Source organism: Sorex araneus, chromosome X, assembly GCF_027595985.1.
Source record: "Sorex araneus isolate mSorAra2 chromosome X, mSorAra2.pri, whole genome shotgun sequence".
NCBI lineage: Eukaryota > Metazoa > Chordata > Mammalia > Eulipotyphla > Soricidae > Sorex > Sorex araneus.
The window spans coordinates 286,690,865-286,705,434 of record NC_073313.1 but is presented as its reverse complement, the minus strand read 5'-3'; the positions used below and the strand labels follow the sequence as shown (position 1 = coordinate 286,705,434).

Sequence of the window (14,570 nt, the reverse complement as noted above, 5' to 3'; positions counted from 1 at the left end):
GCGTCGAGAAGGCGCCGGGGAGGAGGAGGACGAGCCCCCCTCAGGTAGGCGGAGCCGCTAACCGCCTCGGGCGGGGCCTCGGGCGGGGCCTGGGGCGGCCGGGCCGGGCGGGCAGGGCCGGCAGTGCCGGGATGAGCGGCGGGGAGGACGGCGGGGCCGGCCCGGGCCGTGGGCCGGCGGCCCAGGTAGACGCGGCGGGCCGGGCACTGCGGGGCGGGCCGGGGGCGGCTGCAGGTGGGGCGGGGCGGGGCTGGGGGCGACCCCCGGTGGGTGTCTGCTCGAGCCTCCCCACCTCGCGTCGGTTCCCAGCTCCGGCTGCCCCGGTTCCCATGGCGACCGCGACGCTTCCCGCAGCGCGCGCGGCTTGGCGTCCCGAGGGTCTTGGGGGCTGCGGGATCGGGGTCCTGGAGGCTGCGGGGCCGGGGTTCTGGGTCCTGAGGGCTTGGGGTTCTGGGGGCTGCGAGCTTGGGGTCCTGAAGGCTACAGAGTCCTCGGGATCCTTTGGGCTCGGGGTTCTGGGGGCTGCGGAGACCTCGGGGTCCTGGGGATGCGGGGTCCCGGGGTTCTGGGGCCGCGGGGTCCTGGGGAACTTACCGTTCCTAAGTGTCTGGAGCCTGAGCTGAAGGATTGGGAAGTCGGAAAATCGGGGTTGGACCTAGCCTTTCCCGAGGCCCAAACGCCCACTTCTCAGCCGTTTTTTTTTTTTTTTTTTTAAGACTTTGAGGCGAGGAGGGGAGCTGGAGGGACACACAAGGCATCTGCATAAAAATCTCATTTAATTTCACTAGGAATATATACATCTACACACAGGAAAGGTAGCATGAGTCGGCTTTTGTTTGGGAAAAAAATACTTAAGACTTAAGTGGAAAACACTAAGGTGGTCGTGGGTCTGATACCTGCAAACAGTCTTCCTTAGCCAGAGCCTAGGATCCCGACTTCTAGAACGTTTGCACCAAGGATTGTTGCAGAAGTAAGGATTTTACTTCTCTTAGGCCCTTTACTCTCAGGATTTTGTTTGTTTGTTTGGTAGGTTTTTGGGGCCACACCCAGCCATGCTCAGGGTTGCTCCTGGCTCTGTGCTAAGGGATCACCCTTGGCGGTGCAAGGCAAACTCCCTAGCCAATGCACTATTGCTCCGACCCCAGGTCTCGGTATTTCTTCTTTAAAATTTCCGAGCATTTCAAATAATATTCTTTTTGTTTTGTACTTGCATGGAGATCAATAGAAGAACAAGTACCTTGAATTTAGAAAGAGTTAGGTTATAAATAGAAAGCATACTATTCACATATGCTTAATTATAGTAGAGGGTTCCTTTTTTATTTTAGTTTATCAGCGAACAAACCCGGAAGAATGCATTAATGAAATATCTTTTAAAAACATAAAAGTGTGCCTTGCCATTTAATAATGGCAGTTTTCAAAATATAATCTATTTTTGTTAAATCTCTGGCTCTTAGAAAAGAGTTGTTTAGATTAGTTTGGGGATAAATCGCACATAAAATGCATTTAGAGCAGCTGTTACTTTTCGTTTTTTTCTTCCTATCACACACCCCAGAGGAAGCTAGTATTCTCATTTATGATAGCCACATTCTGGCTTTTCTTTGTACTTTTTTTTGGAAGGTGAATGCGCACAATCTTGCATGACTTGTTTTTGAACTTAATATAAATGAAATTGTAATATTCCTTGCATTTTACCTCTTAATGTTTTTAAGGTTTATTCTTGTGACTTTTCTCCACTCTGGAGAAGCCCAAGTTCTCTCTTGAACCCTTATCTCTCTCTTTCTCTTCTCTCACATCTCTCTAAATTTCTTTCAATAAAAATTGTTCCTGCACTAAAAAAGAAAATTCTGACCAGAAAAAAAATTATTCTTGGGGCTGGAGCCGTAGCACAGCGGATAGGGTGTTTGCCTTGCACGTGGCCAACCCGGGTTCGATCCCCGGCATTCCATATGAACCCCCAAGCACCACCAGGAGTAACTCTTGAGGGCAAAGCCAGGAGTAATTCCTAAGCATCGCTGGGTGTGACCCAAAAAGCAAAAAAAAAAAAATTCTTGTTATTGCTTGAAGTTATTTTGTTGCTTAGTGTTCCACTGTAAGAGTACACTTCAATTTATTTACTCTTCTGTTAGTGTACATTAAGGTTTTTACAGTTTTTTATTATTAAGAGCAACACTAATTAACTTTGTACTACATGATAATCTTTTGAAGTGAGCTAGAAGGGCTCATGGAAAGGCTGGAGTTATAGCCTAACAAGTAAGCACCTTTGTCCACAGGACTTCCTATCCTGCCACCATGTACTCCCTGGAGCACCCCTGGAACTGAGAGCCCTTGAGCACTGCTGAGTGTGGCCCAAAAGCAAAAAATAAAATGAAATAACCCTGTCTCTTCAAAAGCAAATAATATGTACATTAATTTGCTTATAGAGAATGTTTTGGAGGTGTCACGTAGGAGGGAAGTTAGGAGAACTGGGAAGAAACTAACTGAATGCTTCAAGGGTTAGCATTAGTTTAATAAATCCTCACTATTTTAGAGTATTTGATGGAGACAGAGAAAGAAGAAAAGTTCTGGCCACATTGGTGGTGGGAAATGTACTCTGGTGAAGGAAGGGTGCTGGAACATTATATGACTGAAACCCAATTATGAACAACTTTGTAACTGTGTATCTCAGTAACTCAATTAAAAAAAAAAAAACGTTGCCTATGGACTAGCCAAGTATGGACCAGATAAATTTAGAAATGTAAGTATTGCAGCCCTCTTTAAATAAGAATTTGCATTTTTAACTAGAATCCCAAATTATTAATGTTTGAAATTTGAAAAGTACTGTTATAGTTAAGAAATTCGATACTGCTGGGGCTAGAGCAGGTAGGACATTTGCCTTGCACGTGGCCGACCTGGGTTTGATTCCCAGCATCCCATATGGTCCTGAGCACGGCTAGGAGTTATAATTCCTGAGTGCAGAGCCAGGAGTAACGCCTGTGCATCATTGGGTGTGACCCAAAAAAAAAAAAAAAACTTGATACTGATATTTTAAGTCAAGTTTTATGGTAACTAGGAACACATTTTTTAATAGAAACTGTGTAAGAAGTGGCAAAGTAATTAGGGTTGAGCCCATAAAGACAAATTATTCTTAATTTGAAATACTCTAATGAAATCTGGGGCTGAAGTTCCAGGTGAGGCAGCAACTGCTAGAATGAAGAAGAAAAGAAGCAGAATTGTGCCTTAAGGAAAGGAAAATAAAATTGTCAGACAGCGAAGTACTAGCTAAGTACTACATCTGTACTGTATGAAGTATAATACAAGATCAGTGACTGGTAGATAACTAATTTTCCTAACCTAGTTTTTTTTAGACTAACAACTGTGTTGCAAGGAAAGATGTGTATCAAATTTTTTCTTCCCCAATTTAATGGTTGCTGTGATTCAGGGAAACAATTTATCTTGAGTGTTATCATTTCTAAGATATATTGTCAAGTGGAAAAAGCACAATGCAGAGTAACATAGAACTCTTTGAAAAATTTTTTAACATTTTTTACTTTGCACATGTATGCATGTATAGGATAAATTCTTTTTTTTTGTGTGTGTTTTTATTTTTTTTAAAAATTTATTTATTTTTAATTAGAGAATCACCGTGAGGGTACAGTTACAGATTTATACACTTTTGTGCTTATACTTCCCTCATACAAAGTTTGGGAACCCATCCCTTCACCAGTGCCCATTCTCCACCACCCGTAAACCCAGTGTCCCTCCCACCCTCCCCAATCCCATCTCCCCCCCACCCCACCCTGCCACTGTGGCAAGGCATTCCCTTCTGTTTTCTCTCTCTAATTAGCTGTTGTGGTTTGCAATAAAGGTGTTGAGTGGCCGCTGTGCTCAGTCTCTAGCCTGTATAGGGTAAATTCTTAGAAATGGAATCACTTGTACAGAAGTTATTTACTTCATTCAATGTAATATCTTCCATTTCCAATCTCATTGCAGCAAATTGTGTGATTTGATTGTAGCTGCATAGTATATGCAGCATATGTATATGCTTAGATATACACACATAATGGCATAGTATTCCATTGTGTATATACATCATAGTGTTCCATTTTGGTATACATCTTTAGAATCCATCCATTTATCATTGGACACCTTAGGTTGATTCCATATCTTAGCTATTGTATCCAGTGCAGCAGTGGATAATGATGTACATATATGTCCATTTGAGAGTTTTTATGTCCTGGGGTGGGTGCCACAAAGTGGAATTGCTGATCATATGGCATTTCCATTCTAAGTTTACTGAGAACTTTCCGTACTGTTTCCCACAGGGGTTGTACCAGACAACATTCTCACCAGCAGTGGATGAGAGTTCCTTTTTCACCACATCCCTCCCAACAGAGATTATTTGTACTATATTATTTGTACTATATTTGATATGTGCCATTCTCACTGGTGTGAGATGGTATCTCGTCATCTTGATTTGAATTTCTCTGATGATAAGTAATGCTGAGTATTTTTTTATATGCCAAATAGCCAACTGCATGTCTTCTTCTGAGACATGTCTATTCATTTCTTCTCCCCATTTTTTGATAGGGCTTTTGAATTTTTTGTTGTTGATTTTTTTGAGTACTTTATATATCTTGAGTATCAAACCTTTATCTGATGTGTTGAATGCAAATATTTTTTTCCCATTCAGTTAGTGTAGTTTAGTTTTACCCCGTGTTTCTTTTGCCATGCAGAATCTCTTTAATTTTATTTAGTCCCATTTGCTTATTTTTCATTGTGTTACCTTTCCCAGTGGTATCAAATCATTGAAGATTTCACTTCAAATTTTCAAGTGTTCTTCCTATATTTTGCTCAGTGTACTTTATAGTTTCTGGTTTGATCTCAAGGCCTTTGATCTACTTTGAATTGACTTTTTTGTGTGAGATGTGAAATACGGGTCCAGATTTAATTTCTTACACGTAGTTGTCTAGTTTCTCCATCACTATTTGTTGAAGAGGCTATGTTTACCTCATTTCATGTTCCCAGCTCTCATTGAAAATTGATTTCCCATATACATGGGGTTTTATCATAGGGTATTTTATTCTGATCAGAGGGTCTATCTTTATTTTAATACCATGCAGCTTTATAATACAATTCCAAATTAGATAATAAAATATCTCCTTGTTTCTTATTTGAAAACAAAATGATAGGAAAGTATATTTGAGTGAAATCCTTTTAGCTGATTAAAAAGTGTAAAAAGTATATCTAAAAACAATCTTTGAAATCTACTGATTGTGCAGGAAATCACAGTTTTTTAATAAATTATTTTTTTCTCTTCCCTTCCCATTGTCTTTGTTGTTGATGATGTGGTGACATGTCTAGCAGTGGTGCCCACAGTTTTCAGGAGTCGCAGGTCACACTTAGTCACAGTCCTTCCTGAGGTTGGACTTCAGTGGCAGTTGCTTATGCAGGCCTGGATAGGGAGGGCACACGGTTATGGCTGTGCGTCCTGGGCTTGCAGAGCTCTCACAGACACTGAGGGTGCTTGTCACAAGCTGCACTTGCCGCCCACGGTGTTTTAGCTGTGAGGATTGCCAGGGTTCCCACCTCTTTGTTGTGGCAGCAGGGTGGCTGGAGACAGTAGAGCTTCTTAGGCTCAGTCAGAGTTGCCAGGAATGAATATGCCAAGGGCATGTGAAACCTCAGGGATTTTGAACTTAGGACCATCAGCTTGTAAGCAGGTTCTGTAATCCACTGTACTATTCCTCTGGGCCCCATAAAGTCATTTTAAACTAAATACTTTTGTATTGTTCCCGTTCTTTCCTGTAGGGTACCACCAAGGAATATGAGTTTGGTCTAGGGGCTCCAGTTTCTGAAGCTGAAAAATACCAGAATACACTCCAGCTAGAACAAGAAGTGAGAAATCAAGATAAATTCATCTTTACCCTCAAATTACAGGTTATGTTTAGTTTCTTTATATTTTTTCCTAAATTAATTTGGGATGGGATCTATTTTTAAATAAGGCGAGTTAAGTCAGGAAGAATAAATACCAACTTGGTGCTTATGTAAATCTGATGGGTCTAAAATATTCCATTTTTATTCTAGGCATGTTGATAACACAGATTTAGAGTCAGTGCAAAGTATGTCAGGTGTTGTATCAACTGCTTTCAAATATATAATATTATTTAATAGATCCCAATCTTGTGAAAGAGTCATATTATTTCCATGTTATAGATATGGAAGTTGAAGATTTCAAGTGGTTAGGGAATGGTATTTGACCATTGTGTGTCAGAGCTAGGACTTCTCTGAATTCCTAAGTTCACTAGAATTTGAAGTTAATTCCTGACCTCTATGTTGTTTCTGGTCTTTTGGTGCCTGCCATGTGATAGAGCTATAATAAAAGCTACATAGAAGAAAATTCCTTGTCTCAGAATGATGAAGTAGATTTTGTTTCCCCTAAATCTTGAAGTACAAGTAAAATTGTGCTTGTAAAAACTCTGAACGTTATATATTCTATATAAAAATAACACAAGACATGATGTAAGTTCAGAAGGAGGAAGACTGGCTAGGACCTCAAAACATAAGGAATTGCCGAATTCATGGATTCCTGAATTTTTTTTTTCTCTGATATAGTCTAATCAGTGTGTTGAGAAACACACACACACACACACACACACACACACACACACACACTTTGCAGTGGAAATAGTTGGTGCAAACAAAAAAGGGTCTCAGAGAAGTCATCTCTGTCAGACCAAAGAATTAATTTGGTGGCAAACCATTTTTAAGCAATGGTCAAGCTGTGGTCAAGCCAAGACCACGGACAGACCACAGCCCCATTGGTGCCAGTAAAGATGAAGAGGCTACACTTGCACCCCTGCCAGGCTGTAGTAGGAACTCCAAATTATTCCATGTTATAGATATGGAAGTTGAAGATTTCAAGTGGTTAGGGAATGGTACTTGACCATTGTGTGTCAGAGCTAGGACTTCAACAAATATATCTAAATATATCTTGTCCTGCTGCCCTCACCTCTAAGCCTACCATCCCATCACGGTGCTCTAGAGGAGGGTTGAGTGAAAAATCAAGACTTTCATTCTCACCAAGGAATAAGGAGATCCTTAACTCCATGGGGTCAGTGAATACCATAGTCACAGGCACTTCGTTTCTTCCTCGCTAGGATAGTGTTACAGGAAACCTATTGCAGTTTGGTCCGTTACCACCCTCAACAGTGTTGAGGGTACTCACTCACCGTTTGAGTGTCTGACCCAAGATTCCTCTTCCTGCTAGCTGTTATGGCCTCAGCACAGGCACTAACCTTACCTAGCAATAATTATCAGTGTCAGCAGAGACCTTGGAGAGCTATAGGGTTTCCCTCACACTTAGCAGTAGCAAGGCAGTAGTGTCCTTTGTTCACTGAAATGGTGATAAACAGAAAGCCTTCTAAAATAGAAAGGTCAGAGACCCAGAATACAAGATCCCAATTAGAAAAACAAATCCCTTCTCCTATGATTTGAAGATATCATGGAAAGACCACAGTTACAATAAGAAAAGGGAAATGTTTGAACAAGCAATACTGAGCAAGCTTGAAGCAGGTCAAAAACAAATCTCAGCGAAGAAATAAGGAGGAAAAAAAATGAAATTTTTGGAAGCAGTCAAGTAGGTGAATGGATGTACAAACTGTGATACTTTCTCACAGTGGAATGTCACTATATATCATAGTACAGTAAAAACCTGAGTACCAGGAGATGGGGCCCAGCCCTTTCACCCCAAATAAGAATAAATAAGAAAGGGTGCAGGGAATTGTCTAGTGGCAAGAGTGAAGCTGCAGGTTTGATATCTAGTACCTGGTAAATGGCATTGATCGGTGTCGCTGTGTCTCTGCTCTCTTCAAACCACAACACTGCAACAGAGTATACCATCTCTGAAACATCACAACCAGGCATGTGCAGGCACCACAACGGAAATATGTGACGACCCCCCCCCCCCCAACGAGCCCTACAGCTGAGAAAATGTGTGGAAGCTGTGGTCAGGTGTGATCTGTGTAATCACAAAAAAGAAATGATGATCCTCTGGTGGCTGCTGCTGCTGCTGGACACATGTGTGCGTTCGGTAGCCCTGAGCCGCCTCCCTGCCTCCTCACCTCCCCAGGGCCCCCCAACAGAGACACAGTGAGACGGGGAGGCTGGGAACAAAGTCAGATGGTGAAAATGGCCGCTTTAATGCAGAGTTGCTAGCATACTTACAGAACATCTGAAGGGGGGTTGAGGTAAGCACAGGTGTGATATAGTCAGTTACATAAACATTTGGCAGAGGAAATTCTTATAGGGAGATCAACTTAAGAAGACACACTGTCTCCCTGGGGCAACTGTATTGCTTTTTTGTTTCCCTCTAATTGTATAAGTTATGATACTAGCAGTTGTTTGGATAAACACAGTAAGAGACAAAGATTCCAACACTTAGTTCTCTGGCTGAAAGCAAACAAGGCTTTAAACACTTGGTTCTGGGCTCTGAGTGCAAGCAAGGCTTTTACCGTAAATCCCAGACTAGACCTCAGGCAAGTCCTTCGGGGCGGGGGTGGGGGGTGTCCTGCACAAAAACCATGCATTTATGCTTTCTAGAATGTCCCATTTTGCTGCCAGGTAGTTTTGCCACTCGCCCCGGGTCCATCCCAGTCCCACAGTGGGACCTCCCCTTTGGGGTGTCAGGAACTACAGAAACTGAAGTCTGAGTCAAGTTGTTATGATCAAGTAATTATGCCCAGGAGCAGATATATTTCAGAGTCAGTCAACTCCCAAATATTAGGAGCATAGCAGTAATGGTCTGCCTGTTTAACCAAAGAACATTGCTCTGTGGTAACATATAAAAAGGCTATAGGGGAAACAAATATACAGCACTTCAAATACAAAGCAGTATCAATACAAGTTCAGAATTACCAGAAAGTTTTGTTTTACAAGCAATCAAGATTAACATAGGGGACTGTGACAATGACAATGCGAGGTAAAATACAAGGGAAAGATTACAAATAAACTTTAACCAAATAAGGGATGCTAGCAAGGGTAATATAAATTCCTCTAGGAGGAAAGGAGACAATACACTGATTAAGCTTAAAGCACGTAGGGTTAATATCCAACACAAAGGGGAGGTTGAAGATAGACTTTGGCTAAATTAAGGATGTTAGCAAGGGCATGGTAAGCTTCTCTGGGAGGAGGAAAGGGGCAATTCGCTGATAAAGACTAAAGCACTTAGGGTTGATATCCAACATCTGATCCTTGCCAAACACGTGTGTGAGCATCACAGTAAACCCCATAACCAGAAAATGCATGAGCACCACAGTTCTATCCCAGGGACAGAGAAACAATGCAGGGGTAAAAGTGCCTCGCCTGTGGCTAACCCTATTTCAGTCCCTGGCACCACGTACATATGGTGCAATGAGCAACTGTCAAGAGTGATTCCTTGAGCTTACCCTCACCAGAGGGCGACCCCAGCCAGTACCACAATCAAGCTTGCCACCCCCAGTCGTCACAACAGCAACAAAGGAAAGGAAAGGAAAGGGGGAAAGATCACCAAGTCATGAAAAGTCTAGAAGGAACTTAGAAGAAGTTAGGTGAAAAAAGAAATCTGAAATTGTTACATCTGGCCGACCCCAGTTTAGTCCCCGAGCACTGTCAGGAGTGATTCCTTGAGTTCAGAGCCAGAAGTAAGCCCCGAGCACCTTCCGTGATATGTACTCTGTGATATATGAATTTCTGGAAAAGATAAAACATGGGACTGTTGACTGTTTCCCAGAGATTCACAGGGAGGAGGAACTGACTATATATCACAGTGTGATACAGCAGTGGTGGTACGTATCATATATTTGTCAAAAGTCAGAATTCAACCCAAAAAAACTAATATAAACTATAGACTCGTTGTTAATTGCATATCCAGCAACAGAGAGAATTTCAATCTGAAGCATATTTTTTTTCAATTTTCCAAAAATTGAAAAATTGGAGTGACCTTCAAGCGAGCACTGAAGAATAAAAATGAAATAAGCAGAAAGTATCAAGTGGTGGATCAAATGATAACAAATGAACCACATTAAGATAAAAGGATGTAAATAAGTGGAAAAGTGTGGGGAGAGGGAGTATGAGGAAACTACACGTTTAATTAATATTTTTATATACACCTAAAACTGGGCTGGAGCGGTAGCACAGTGGTAGGGCGTTTGCCTTGCACTTGGCTGACCCGGGTTCGATTCCTTCGCCCCTCTCGAAGAGCCTGGCAAGCTACTGAGAGGATCTCGCCTGCACGGCAGAGCCTGACAAGATACTCGTGGTGTATTAGATATGCCAAAAATAGTAACAACAAATCTCACAATGGAGATGTTACTGGTGCCCGCTCAAGCAAATAGATGAACAACGGGATGACAGTGACAGTGACACCTAAAATAGCTTTTAAAAATGGTCTTCTAACATTTAAAAAAAAATAAAGAGGTAGGGGCTGGAGCGATTGCCTTGCATGTGGCCAACCCGGGTTCGAATCCCAGCATCCCATATGGTCCCCTGAGCACTGCCAGGAGTAACCCCTGTGCATTTCCAGGTGTGACCCCCCCAAAAAAAATAAAGAGGTAAAAAATAAAATAAATAAAAAAGCAAAGGGTAAAAACAAACAAAAAAATCTGTTAATGACATGAATGAGGAAAGAAGTTGTGGCACACACATAATGGAATACTATGCAGCCATAATAAAAGATGGAATCTCTTGGTGGAATATGTGCACTGGTGAAGGGATGGGTGTTCGAGCATTGTATAACTGAGACTTAAACCTGAAAGCTTTGTAACCTTCCATATGGCGATTCAATTAAAAAAAAAATGGTTTTCAATTGGATTCACATGTCCACATTGCTGTAAAGAGGAAAAATTCCCATTTAAAATGTTTTGATAATAAAAAATATAAGATTTGTCATTAAATGATTTAGGTTTAAAAAAATTAATGAAGTACTCAAAAAGAAAAAAAAGGAAAGATGGAATCTTGCAGTTTGTTGCAACTTGGATAGAACTGGAGGGTGTTTAGTGAAATAAGTCAGAGGGCACTTGATGATCTCACTGACCAGCGATATTTGAACTGGAAGTAACTTAAGGACATTGGTGGAGCCTCTTGGTCACATTGGTGGTGGTGAAGTGTGATAACTACATCAAAATTTTAAACTAACACTATTTTATAAATATGTGACCTAAATTCCAATAATTCAACTAACTTTAAAAAGAGATTACTAAAAATACATAAAAGAAAATATTTTCAAATCAGATATCTGAAAGGGATTGCTATCCAGAATATATAGGGGGCTGGAGCGATAGCACAGCAGGTAGTGCATTTGCCTTGCACACGGCCAACCCGGGTTCGATTCCCAGCATCCCATATGGTCCCCTAAGCACCGCCAGGGGTAATTCCTGAGTACAGAGCAGGAGTAACCCCTGTGCATTGCCGGGTGTGACTCAAAAACAAAAACGAAAACAAAACCAATATGTAGGAAACTAACAACTGAACAACAACAAAAATAAAAGTACCCAATTGAAAAATGTGTAAAATACTTGAATCTGTTCAAAGAAAATATGCAAATGATCAACAAACATGAAAAGATGCTTAATGATACCAGCTATTAAGGAATCATGAATCACGAAATTCCCATTAATCACCGATTTCTCGGGCGGGCTCAGTAACATCTCATTTCGTCCTTTCCCTGAGATCTTAGCAGTCCATCTCGACTTGGCCCTCCTAACGATGTTGCACTGGGGCCTCTTTCAGGGTCAGGGGAATAAGATCCAGCTTGTTACTGGATTTTGCATATGAATACAACATGGGATTCTGAATACAACAAGTTTTCTGTCCCATGTGGGCAGAAAACTCTCAGAAGATTGCCAGCTTCTCCCAGAGGGAGAAGCAGGCTACATGATATTGGCTGCACGCTTCTGAGAGCTTCCTTTTAAGTCTCTGGATGTTGGCCATTGATGGGATTACAGACACCTGGGTTCCTCTGCCGGTACCTTCATGCATGAGGCCTGTCCAGACGTGTGGAGAGGGGCCTCCAGCATGGCTGTAGCTAGGTTCCAGTGGTCTTCGGCCGCCGGGAGCTCTGCTCGGGGTGGGGAGGGAAGCTGGAGCCCATCCCCTCCGAGGGGCCCCGGGAAGACAGCCAGGCATGCAGGCATGCACGCCTATTAAGGAAATGCACATCAAAACCACAAATGTCACATCACACAAATCAGGATAGCTGTTATTGAAAAAGCATACACCAAAAACAATGAATGTATATGAGGACATATAGTTAACAGAAGATCTTGTACATTATTAATGCAAAATGAAATGGTGGAGTCTTTGTGTGGGGAGAACATAGCTTGGTTGTTCCTCAGAAAAATAAATATAGAAGTACCATATGGCCACTCTAGCCCCTAGCTATTTCATTTTAGATATCACTGTCACTGTCATCCTGCTGCTCATCAATTTGCTCAAGTGGGCACCAGTAACGTCTCCATTGTGAGATTTGTTGTTACTGTGTTTGGCATGTTGGATACGCCACGGGTAGCTTGCCAAGCTCTGCCGTGTGGGTGAGATTCTCTCGATAGCTTGTGGGACTCTCTGAGGGGGTGGAGGAATCGAACCCGGGTCGGCTACGTGCAAGACAAACGCCCTACCGTTGTGTTGTCGTTCCAGCCCCAGTTTGGATATATTCCTCCAAAATTAAAATCAGGGACTCATGTTTGTATACCAATGTCGATAGTTTATAGAGGCTGATAGGATAGTAGCATTATTCACAATAATCAAAAGATGGAAACAACACAGAAGACACTAGTGATGGAAGGGATAGAGAAATGGATTTGCATTTTATTCATATATATGTAAATGCAGCATTTGGGGGTGCGATGGGGCTTGGGCCACACCAGGCGATGCTCAGGGCTTACTCCTGGCTCTGTGCTCTAGAGTGTCTCTTGACAGGCTCGGAGCGGGCTCCATATAATGTCAGGGATTGAACTTGGTAGCTGCATGCAAGGCAAGAAGCACCCTACCTGCTATATTCTTGTTTGGCCCTGTTGAGCATTTTAAAAGAACACAATTCTGATAATAGGGTACAAAATGGATAAACCTTGAAGACATGATAAGTTGAAAAATAGAAATCTAGGTAGAGTGCCATTTGGTACAGTGAGTAGTGGATTTTCCTCCCACGTGGCCAATCTGGGTTTGATCCCTCAAAGCACATAGGGTTCCCAGAGTCCTATCTGGGTTCCCTGAGCACAGAGCCAGGAATAAGCCCTGAGCAGCTCCAGGTGGGGCCTAAAAACCAAAACCAGAAAAAATAAGGTACAGAAGGACAGATGTTTTTAAATTCCATTTAAATAAGGGGTCTAAAATAGGCAAATTCATAGTTATTGTTTTAAAAGTTATTGTTTAACAAGTGTTTATGATGCAGATTTATGGGTACAGATTTTCTCTCTTTGGGATGATGGTGTAGGATGTGTATATATCATGGTGAATGTAATTTATGCCTACAGATTATGCAATTTAAAATAAGAAGTTTTATGGAACTGAAGTTACAGTAAGTGGGTAAAGTGTTTGCCTTGCATGCAGCTGGCCCAGGTTTGATCCCTGGCATCCCACCCAGCCCTGGTTGTGTGGTCCCCTGAGCACTGCCAGGAGTGATTCCTTAGTAGTAACCTAAGCATCATCAGGTGTGGCCCCAGAACAAAACAAAACAAAACCCCCAAACAAGCCAAAAAGGTTTTATGCAGCCACCCCAGCTTGATCCCAAGCACCACATATGGCCCTCTGGGCACTGCCAGGAGTAAGTCCTGAGTACTATTGGGTGTGGTTCAGAAGTCTGCACCACTCCAGTATAGCTAGAGAGAAGGTAAGGCGGAATGGAGCACTTGATTTGTGGCTGCCTTCCGCTCTGGCCACAGCATACCTTCCTGCTCCATCACGCCCTGAGAATAGCCTCTGCCATGCCAGGGAGGCCCCCAAACACAAGGGAACCAAAATGGATAGAATGAGGAATTTAATGTATATTTTGCTACAATAAAAGGTTTTTAAAAATACAATAACTTAAGAAAGAACTCACGGTTCTTAACAGAGTGAGGGGGAGAGAGTAATGAATCAATAAATATAAACATACAGACATTACCCAAGAAGAAGAACAGGGAGAAAAACATTGAATAAAAATATAAACAAAGACTCAGGGACTCGAATATATTTTTTAAAAATCTCAAATTTGGATTTTTGGAATGTTGGAAAATGTGATAAGAAGGTTGTAGTAAACTAGTGTTCAAGGAGTGAATGACTGATATTCCTCAAATCTGTCAGATCTGTCAAAAGAGGCAAAACAGAGTAAAGAAGATGAATGAACAGCTATCAGAAGTATCCCTGAGAAATTCAAACCAAATGGTGGTATTTTACACAACTACATGATAATTTATATGTAGAAAACTAGAAAGGTGCAATCAAAAACTTCTAGAACCAGTAAAGTAATGCAGTTAAATAGCAGGTTACAAAGGCAGTACACAAACATCTGCTGCATTTGTTTGCAACAACAAAGTAGAAGAGAAAGCATAAAAAATATATATATGTATATTTGAAATTGT

General features: G+C 41.8%; 1 protein-coding gene across 9 annotated transcripts in view; it reads left to right on the top strand.

Annotated features, from left to right (window-relative positions):
* The window catches only part of TSGA10 (testis specific 10), a 132,545-nt gene continuing 117,975 nt past the window's right edge, over positions 1-14,570 (top strand). For 7 of the 9 annotated variants that reach the window (XR_008627461.1, XR_008627462.1, XM_055123508.1 and 4 more), the window contains exons 1-2: positions 111-185; positions 5,788-5,916. Coding sequence is in view for 5 of the 9 variants with exons in the window: in XM_055123508.1 (XP_054979483.1) it covers positions 132-185; positions 5,788-5,916 (183 nt within the window). In the remaining 4 variants the exon portion in view is untranslated. Of the gene's footprint in view, positions 45-110; positions 186-5,787; positions 5,917-14,570 lie in introns of those variants that run through there. The other 2 variants (XM_055123511.1, XM_055123512.1) reach the window with 2 other exon arrangements.